Source organism: Macadamia integrifolia, unplaced genomic scaffold (genome assembly GCF_013358625.1).
Source record: "Macadamia integrifolia cultivar HAES 741 unplaced genomic scaffold, SCU_Mint_v3 scaffold_56A, whole genome shotgun sequence".
NCBI lineage: Eukaryota > Viridiplantae > Streptophyta > Magnoliopsida > Proteales > Proteaceae > Macadamia > Macadamia integrifolia.
In genome coordinates, this window is record NW_024870669.1 from 76,957 (window position 1) to 86,956 (window position 10,000).

The 10,000-nt window shown below is 34.6% G+C and overlaps 1 protein-coding gene across 1 annotated transcript; it reads left to right on the forward strand.

Annotated features, from left to right (window-relative positions):
• The first annotated feature begins 4,915 nt into the window (after positions 1 to 4,915).
• Positions 4,916 to 9,480, forward strand: LOC122071694 (FCS-Like Zinc finger 13-like). The gene is made up of 2 exons (XM_042636082.1): positions 4,916 to 5,900; positions 8,950 to 9,480. Exons 1-2 carry the CDS (start codon positions 5,269 to 5,271, stop codon positions 9,107 to 9,109), a joined length of 792 nt encoding a protein of 263 aa, XP_042492016.1. The 5' UTR covers positions 4,916 to 5,268; the 3' UTR covers positions 9,110 to 9,480.
• The last annotated feature ends 520 nt before the right edge of the window (positions 9,481 to 10,000 follow it).

Here is a 10,000-nt window from a genome sequence, read left to right on the forward strand (position 1 = left end):
GAAAAAATTCACAAAAAGATAAATATTCGATTAAGCATGATTTTTCTAAAAAGTTAGTCATGGGTTTTCTAGCAACAACCCATATCAAATAATATCTCTAAGTGGACAACCAATTTTGAGGGTTTTCTTGTTAAAAAGACTTTAGAATGAATGATAGCGATGAGTAATTTGCGTGGAGTAAAATGAATTATTTTTGGTAATGGAGTAAAATGAATTACACAATATGAAAAAAATGTCATCATGATGAAATAATTGGTTTATGTATCCATATCTCTCGTCAAATTTATTTTTTCCTTTTCTTTTCTTTTTATATTCATTTCTTGACATTCAAACTAAGACTTAAGACTTACATATAAAGTTGAACCAAGTAAAGATTGATCAGTTCTTACATTATTGAGTATCCAAACCCCTCCTTGGCACCATCTATATATTGAGAGAAATATTAACATTACGGCAATCGCAAAGTATGTCATGTGATCTAGTCACTTAATGTAGTGGGCTCCACAATATAAAGAAATCAAGTCCCATTACTACTATTTTCTATGAAAAGGCCCTTTATGTTGGGCAGGTTTTTTTTTCTAATGAAAAGACCCCCTCATAGAGACATCCCCTATTATTCTCTGATACCCCATGAAAACCATTCGAAACCCTCAGTCAGTGATTCTCCCTTCATGGTGGGATTCTCATGAAGGGAGAATCCCACCTAAAAAAAAAATCCTATCTCCACCTAAAATTCTCATTATATTTGGTAAATACGTTTTCAATGTAAAATTTACCTTACTTTTCAAATTAAAAGAAATTTGATTGCAATGTAAAGTAAAATTTTAACATATTTTAGAAATTTGATGGCAATGTAAAATAAAATTTTAATATATTTTAGAATTAAATGTATCATCATGGTAAGTAATTATTACAAAAAGATTCTATTTTAATAATGTTTTGATTTTACTTCTTTTTCTTTTATTTCTCTTGCAATCAAAGAGAGTCATTATGTTTATTTTACGTTGTGACGTAATTTCTCTTCATCATAGTGAAGAGAGAATTCATTCATCCATCCCATCTAATCCTCAGATTGAGCTAAAAAATTATACTTCAAACTATAACAATAAAGAGTGAGAATTAATGATGAACATAAATAATTATAACATCACATCATCACACGAATAACTTTTATTCAGATAAACCATAAACATGTACAAAGAAAACTTAATCCTTCTAGAAAACTTAATTTTTTTTCTTTTCTTTTTCTAATATTAACTAGTAGAGTTGATTTTTATTTTCTTCCTTCTTTCTATAGTAGAGATGGGTTGTCTAATATTGTAGGGTTAAAATCAAATTAGTCCTTCTAAGGAAATCTAAATTTTTGATAGTGGGCATTGTCCTTTCGGCCTTTCAACGCAATACACTTACTAGTAGAATCATTAGACTAACAGGGACATATATGTCAATTTAAATAAGATGAATGTTCTTTTTGCCCACATGATGATACTTTGTGGTTTTCTAAACAAAAGCTTTGAAGACCAGTGGGGTTATAATATCATAGATTTTGTGAAAAATATTAAGTTATAAACAACTTTCTTTTTTATGATTGGGTTTTAAAAAGAGAAATGATTTTCCCCTTTCCCTTGTGCTTCAACTTTTCACCTCAAAAGTCTCACACTTTTAATGTGAGGAGCTATTTTGTATTGGCTCACATTTTTTTACTAATAAATAGGAAAAAAAAATGCTTTATGGAGGCGAGTGTGGCTTCTGTGCCTAAACATATAGGGAGCAAAATGACGGCCCACCCTTATAAAAAGAAAAATAACTCTTTCTCTCAAATGCTTCCTCGTGTGTTCACATTGAACCTTACACATATGCAAGAACCACACTCTCTCACAAGAAATACTTCCCCAATAAATAGATAATATTCTTTTTGAAAGAAAAAAAAAAATCAAGATCAATAATAAATTAATAATGATTAGAAAAACTATGTATTTACTATGCTTTCTCACATGAATGATTAAATTGTTTTTCTAAATAACAATAATAACTAAAAAAATCAGCATGAAATGGTGTCTTATTCAAGGAACCTTCTCATATATGTATATTTTAAGAAAATTTTATGTCCGAGAGTGCAGTCTAGAGATGTAACTCTCCCACCTGCACCGTCATGTCTGTCTCTCTCCCCTTTTCTAGAAAGATGACCTCTTTATTACCCTTCATATATTGATCCAAAAAGAGAGTGTTGATTGAATCTCATGCAAGCGAAGGGAAGCCATGCTTCTTCTTACCTTATAGATATTATGAATAAAGAAAAGAATGCTACATTATTGAAACAATATTCAGCTGGTGGGTTCACTAAGAAATATCAAACAAACGCCCCATGTCATTCTCCACTTGTTTTGGGATTAGTTGTATCATTAAATTTATTTATTTTTATAACAAATGTATTAATACAACTTCTTAATTTTCCATGTGCATTCAATATGACTTCCAAGTTTTTTTTTTTTTCATGTATATCGGACAACACTATTTTTGTATCCATGAATAAAAAATAGGTCAAATTGTTGTACATGCTACAGACATAACCTTCTTTGTTAGGAAGTCAACAATGATTTTAATCTCTCTTGGCACATACATGAAAGAACAACTAAAATTAGATTTGTAAATGTAAAATATCAACAATGAGTGTTCTAACAAGTAGTGGTGGTGCTTTTCACTAGTTTTTTTATGTCCGGGAGTGTAGTCTAGAGATGTAACCCCCCCACCTGCAACGTCATGTCTGTCTCTCTCCCCTCTTCTAGAAAAATGACCTCTTTCTTATCCTTCATATATTGATCCAAAAAGAGAGTGTTGATTGAATCTCATGCAAGCGAAGGGAAACCATGCTTTTTCTTACCTTATAGATATTATGAATAAAGAAAAGAATGCTACGTTATTGAAACAATATTACGCTAGTGGGTTCACTAAGAAATATCAAACAAACGCCCCATGTCATTCTCCACTTGTTTTGGGATTAGTTGTATCATTAAATTTATTTATTTTTATAACAAATATATTAATACAACTTAATTTTCCATGTGTATTTCTAAGACTACAAATGTGGTCTTCCCAAAATGATCATGACAAGTAAAACCAATGCCCCCTTTATTTGTATCTGGGAGAAGGGACGTATCAAAATTTATATTAAAGAAATCTAGAGGTGGGGAAATCCAATCAGAGGTACTCAAGTTGGATGATCTTAGAGGAACTGTTGATGTAGTTGATAAACCAAGAAGAAGTGCTTGTTGAAATTCATGGAAGGCTCGTAAGGCTAAAGTGATAACATCAAGGGGGTGATTCGACTTTTCTTCCAAAAATAAGATTGTTACATGCTCGCTACAAAGTTATAAGTTTCTTTTTTTCTTTTTCTTTTTTTGGCATAACTAAAGTTACAATGTCTTAGTTCACCACTTTGACGATAACGAGTAACCGGTAGCCCTTTAGAAATTTTACAAAACATTTCAAGACTTAGATCAAACAGACTTAGGTTGGTAGATTATTTATCGTAAAAAAAAATGGTTGGTAAATTATCGAATCCATTGTATTCATCACCCTTTAGACTTAGCATTTAATAAGCTTGATCCATGGAATACATGGAATTAATATTTATTCTCAATTAATTGTATTTACAATTCATGTACTACATCCTTAGTCATGAAAAAAACTAAACAATAAATGCTTGATCCATTAGATTTGTCTCATCTAGTAAATAGATTAACTATGAACCATTGATCATTTTGACCAAATTAATTCATTTCTTGTACATTGTAAGGTAGGAATCAGATCCTCTCCAGCACACTAGTACGTTGATGATTGAAGGTGTCTGCCTGATGCTACTAGTCGTTGGACATGCATTGGATATGGTAGCACGCCAAAGAGGACATGGGTCTCTATGAGCTAACCCTTCATTCTATTACACCTCCCCCACACAAAAAAAAAAAAAAAATGGAATTGGAATTAGCCAAACCCTCAATTAAAGGTTTAGGTCAATAGCAACATAGATAATAAGACAAGAAATTGTGATAGAGAATGCACCTCAATTAGATGATTGAACTTATTTAAAATACTTCTACCAAAAAAAATAAAAAAAGAACTTGTAAAGGATACCGAGTGAAAATTCAAGGTCTTATAAGTTCTTTTCCTTATAAAATCATAGTTTCTTTTTTATCCATTTTTATTTCCTATAAAAAGCCCAAAGGCCAACTAGTTGGGGGAGGGGGTGGAGAGTTTCGAATACAAGACATGCCAAATAACAATTGCATCAATATACAACAACAAAACCAACTGCACTAGGCAATAGCTGGTCTCATAAAAAATTGGGATGACATTAGCAGTATTTTAAGTAACAGAAGTAGTTTATTGTTTAAAAGTGCAGTCTACACCAACATTCTTTGTTTCTATCTCTCTCTTCCCCTAAACAAGAGATAAGAATATCTTTATACATAGAAAGGAAAAAGAAACACGGAGAAACGTCAATATAGACCACACTACATGCCAATTCTTTTTCCAATAAGGTAATCTACCATCAATCAAAAAGTCTCAAAAAAATATGTTAAGACAATGTTAATCCAACTAGCCAAGAATCCAAATCAAATGGCCATGATTGCACAAAAAATATTTGTTAACTAGGTAAGAGATAAAAACTCAATAATAACTTTTTTTTTTCTTGAGTATGAACACTAATGGTAGGAAGGGAAGGAACAACATGTATTTGATTAGAATAATAACATACGTAGACAGTATAAAATATAGGAGAAAAAGACAAAATGGGTAAATAAGTCATGGTTGTTTCTTTATTAACTAAAAAATAAAATAAAAAATCAGAAGAAATCATTTTCGGTATCTGTTAAGAGTGTTTTGATAGCTTTATATTCTCTTGAAAATTGAAACCCAGAAGGCTTTTAGAGAAGAGAGAAGAGAAGAGTGGTCTTCCTCTGAAAACCCTCTCTCTCTCTCTCTTCTCTGTCTGCTCTCTCTCTCTGAAAACTGTGTCTAGATTAGTAGATTCCTCAAAGAAACTTTCGTAACTGCTCTGAAATTTATAGCAACTCGCCAGTCCTATCTCTCCTCTTTGGGTAACCTCATTTATTTCATGCCGAAGCCAGATAAATCATCTCTCTCTCTGTTGAATTCCTCCGTATAGTCTCGTGAAAGTGGTATAAATACCTATAGATTTGCTAAGCCAAAGCACGAAACTAAAGAGAGACCCACTGAAGAAAACTTTTTCCGAAGAGGTGACGAAAGATGTCGGATCCCTCGGAAAAGAAGAGACCCTTTATCAACCTGTCCCTTTTCACCAATCTATCTGAATCGTTTTCATCCGATCATGGCTCCAAATCTCCCAACTCTTCTTCTCCTCTTATGGACTTCAATTTCAAGTCCCAGGCAAAATCTCCGAGGAATTATTTCGAAGGAGATGTTGTTGGGCTTGGAATCGTCGCTGCTATGAACGAGAAGAACGATACCCATGAAGCTTCTTACTCTGCTAATAGCAAAACTGCCAAAATAGCGGTTTCGCCAAGATCACTGCCGATTCCGATCGTTCCCGCTAAACCCGTCTCCAAATTTAGCCAACCCATTTTGGAGACGGATGAGATGGAATTGTCTGAGACCTACACTTGTGTAATTTCTCATTTTGGGAACAATTCCATCAAGAAACGCGAGTACTTCGATGACAAGCCCCAAGTCACTGTCACTGCCGCCGCTGCCGTCGCTGGTGACAACTGGGGATATTCACAAGCCTTCCCTGTACCATCACCACCCATGTATACTGGGGTGGTGGTGGGGACTGGAACCGGATTTCAGGCTGCCAGTTTCTTGAACTTCTGCAATCTTTGCAAGAAGAAGCTTCATGGGCTGGACATTTTCATGTACAGGTATCAATTAAAAAAAAAAGCATTTATCCTTTTCTTTTAACAATTTTTACTTGCAAATCTCCCTCAGCTACTTAGATTTTCTAATAAAGCATAGTTTGTTTTCTTAATGCACTTTGATTTATTTGGATACATCTGTATCTGCATGTTTTTTGTGTATTTCTGTTGATATCTGCCTGCGGGCTACCTACTGACTGTTCTGTTTCTGCTGGAATGGTTTTTAATGCTTTATGAATGAAAAGCTTGCGGGTTGAGAGTTTGAGATGTTTCTTTACGGAATCAGCCTTCATTATGGATTTTATGGATGTATGCTTTGGGTAGTTCTTAGATGGTCTGATTTAGATAGATTCTGTTGTTCAGGATCTTGCTTACTGTTTTCTGGATTTGTGTTATTAGTTGGCATGGTTTGGGTGGTCTGTGAATTATAATAGTGGTATGCTTATATAGGTCTATGAATTTTATTGATCTCTGTTCCTACATCACTCGTTATCATGTGTTTTGATGTATATCTTATAGATCTAATAGCACAGTTCAGATTAATAGATTTGAGTTTTGATTTTTTTAGAGGATTTTGATTCATTGTCTCTCTTACATGATGATTCAATTTTGTGGTTTGACATTCTATTCCGTTTTAATTGTTATCGAGTATTCTGTTAAATAAAACTAACTTACCATTTATGGTTTTCCATTCTTCTAAGGAGTTCTTAAGAAGCTTGCAACGTGGAATGAGAAACAGAATCCCTCATATTAGTTAATAGGTGCTCTAGAACCCTCATATTAGTTAATAGCCTTCATTCTTATCATGGTGCCAATTTATAATTTCAATTGCTTTTCTGCAAATGCAGCTAAAAGTAATTGGCTGTTTATTTCAGTTGTTGCATTAAACTCAGCCAGATCGAAGTGTCATATTTTTTTTCCATTAAGCATTTATTACTTAAAACACGTTGTCTCAGCTCAAGTTGATATTCTGACAACCTTAATAGATTTGTTTCACCAAATAATCTTCCCATAGTTTGTTATTAATAATTATCTGTCTTCGTTGTGTTAAACTCAGCCAGATCGAAATGTTGTGTGTTTTTTCCATGAAGCATTTATTACTTTACATGCATTATCTCAGTTCAAGTTGATATTCTGACAACCTTAACAGATTTTTTTCCCTAAATCATCTTCCCATGATTTGTTATTAATAATATCTTCCCATAGTTTGTTATTAATAATTATCTGTCTTCGTTGCGTTAAACTCAGCCAGATCGAAATGTCATATGTTTTTTCCATAAATGCATTATCTCAGTTTGAGTTAATATTCCGATGAACTTACTATATTTGTTTCCCCAAATAATCTTCCCAAATATCTGTCAAACCAATGAAGTGGTTACAGTGAGGCAGAACAGTCAAGGGGCAGATGCATAGTGACAGTTGGTAGTCTTTTTAAATCTCTAACCTAAAAGTATATTCTGTTTTAATCATTTCCATCGTCTAGTGAATTTTCTTTACTTTCCGTGGACCGAATTTGGCATGGTAATCTTGCTTCCTTTCAGCGTCGGCAATTAATCAATTTCAACTGTGAAGTGTCTGCAAGTAATGACACAGAGCACTGTCCCATTGAGCAAGGGAATCATGCATGAGTGGTCCATTTAAATAGACCTCATCCCATGGGCTTATGTGTTGGATTTGGCTTTTCTGAGTTGTATGCATTTTTCATATGTTATTGTAATTCTGGCATTATTTTAGTCGTGACATACTGTTCTAGTTATCAGGAAACAGCCTCTCCGTGAAACGGGGGTAAGACTCCCTACATTATGATCCTCCCCAGACCCCGCAGTGGCGGGAGCCTCGTGCACTGGGTACGACTTTTTTACTGTTCTAGATATCTTCAGATTTCAAAAGTAACAGTGGGGAACCCATACTGTTCCAAATTGTAAACTCCAATGACTTCACATTTAGCACTTGGGTGGTTCACTCTTAAGCACATTTACAAGTAACAATCTCATCAACTATTATTATTCAAAGTAGTTATTCAGGACAATGGAGGTTAGGTGCTATTGATCTGCCTATCGTTTCGTTCGAAATATAGTGGAAAACAGGCCACTATTGGAATTCTGATCTATCAGTTTAAAACCAAACGGTATTCACATTCTTTCCTAATCATTAGAGAACTTCTAGGATGGCTGTTTTGGAAAAAAATTTAAATTGTCTCTCTTTGTTTTTAGCAGATTCTCTTGCCTTTTTTTTTAATTAATTGAGGATTGGATCCTCTGTAGTTTAAGGAAGCGGATGTTATTGTTTTGTGGAAATTTTTTATTCAAGATTGCTTCATAAATAAGTTGTCAGTTGTTTATTCCATTTGAGTTTTCCAGCTGCTAAGCTTGGCTACTTACATTCTGTTCATTTTGCTATTAAACCTCCTTTTATGCCACAACTATCTTTTTCCACACAACAGAATTTTGGAGCATTATTTGCTCCAATTCTGAAGTTAGGTATGATGATTGCAGATAATTTAATGGTAGGAAATTCTAGTTGTGGGATCTGGTTTTCTTACTAGTTTTGAGTCACAGGGGAAGGAAAAAGGAAAGGGGTTGATTCTCTCCCTCTATTCTCTTTTGTTGGATATTAAACTAGAGTGGTTTACGTAGAGGAATGACTTCTTTCCACCTATACTATTAATATCTCTCTCCCTCTAGACTTTTCTATTATCACAGGTATTTTGGGAATTTGGGAATGGTGAAAAATCCACATGATGGTTGTTTGTTCATTGAGTTTGGTTAACTGCTTTTGGGTGTGTTGGTAGTTGGGAGGAATCAATATTTTCTTGCTTGGCCTCAAACTGCTCATTCTAATTGTAGATTAATGGCAGCCAGGATATACCCTTGTGGTCCTATTTGCTTTTAGATGTGGTGACTTATGTTGGAAAGATACAATCTCTTTTATGGGTCTTGTAGTTTATATAACTGTATAAATGTGGGGTGTCCTTTGAGGGGGAAATTATAATCATCTCTTTCTCACCCTTGTTTGGATCTTTCACTGATACATGTATGGGTCTTTTTGTTTTCAGAGGAGATAAGGCTTTCTGTAGCGCAGAATGTCGATTCAAGCAGATACTAAGCGATGAGCACAACGAGAAACATGTTTCTGGAGCACCGATGTCTTTTGATTACTCTGTTTCACCTTGTTCTGCTCCAGGGTTCTATCTGGCGGGGGTTGCAGCGGCTTAATAGATCCTGAACCCAAATAGTAAATAAGACAAAGGAAAAAGAATAAAATTGGGGAGTTGAGGGTACCTCTGAGTAATAGACATCACCATCACCGGCCTAAGAGAAAAAATATAGAGAGAGAAAGAGAGAACTTGAGAAAACTTCAGCAGATCATTGATATAGATTGGGGGTTCAGCAAGATATTTATTTTCTGAGAGGAGAAGATTTGAGTGGATATGGAATTGTTTGGACCCAATTATGGATGAATGAAATTAAAGGCTTTCTGTTTTTTTTTTTTTTTTTTTTCTGGACATTATGGTTATGGCATTATCATTATTATGTACTCTATTATTATTCACTTGAATTTTACTGCCTGAGTAGCAATTTTGATATATCTATACAAATTCTTCTTTAAATGTGAAGGATCTTGATGTGGTTGAGAGAAGAACTACTACTTTCAGCCTTTGTTTCAAAAGCAAAATTTAGATATTGGGTATCTAGTGGGGACAAATTCTATCATTTCATTATTCATCTTCACCTCCTTCTCATCATTTCTAAATCATTCTCCCTAAGTTTTCACCCCACACCCCCCAAACCAAACCCCACCCCCCCCCAAAAAAGTACAGAACTGGTGAGAAAATTTGTTGCTGTAACCAAACACTTGTGTAACATAGCAAGAGAGGAAAAGGTCATGAAAGCTACATTTTCATTTCACTAAGGGGTTCTAAAGCAGTTTGGTGCCCATGGCCTCACGGGCGTCCATCGTGTCTCACAGGGCATCAAAATTTGATGGGCAGGAGGTGAAGTAATGGAAGGAGGCAACCATTGGCGGATGGCGTGCAGTGCGAGTCCAGATCCCCTCCCCTACAGGAAACCACCTCATCCCAGCCCATCTCACACCGTTCATGGGTG

Coding starts and splice junctions, on each gene's coding strand:
- LOC122071694 (XM_042636082.1), top strand. CDS start 5,269: ATGTCGGATCCCTCGGAAAAGAAGAGACCCTTTATCAACCTGTCCCTT. Junction 5,901..8,949: donor CTGGACATTTTCATGTACAG/GTATCAATTAAA, acceptor TTTTGTTTTCAG/AGGAGATAAGGCTTTCTGTA.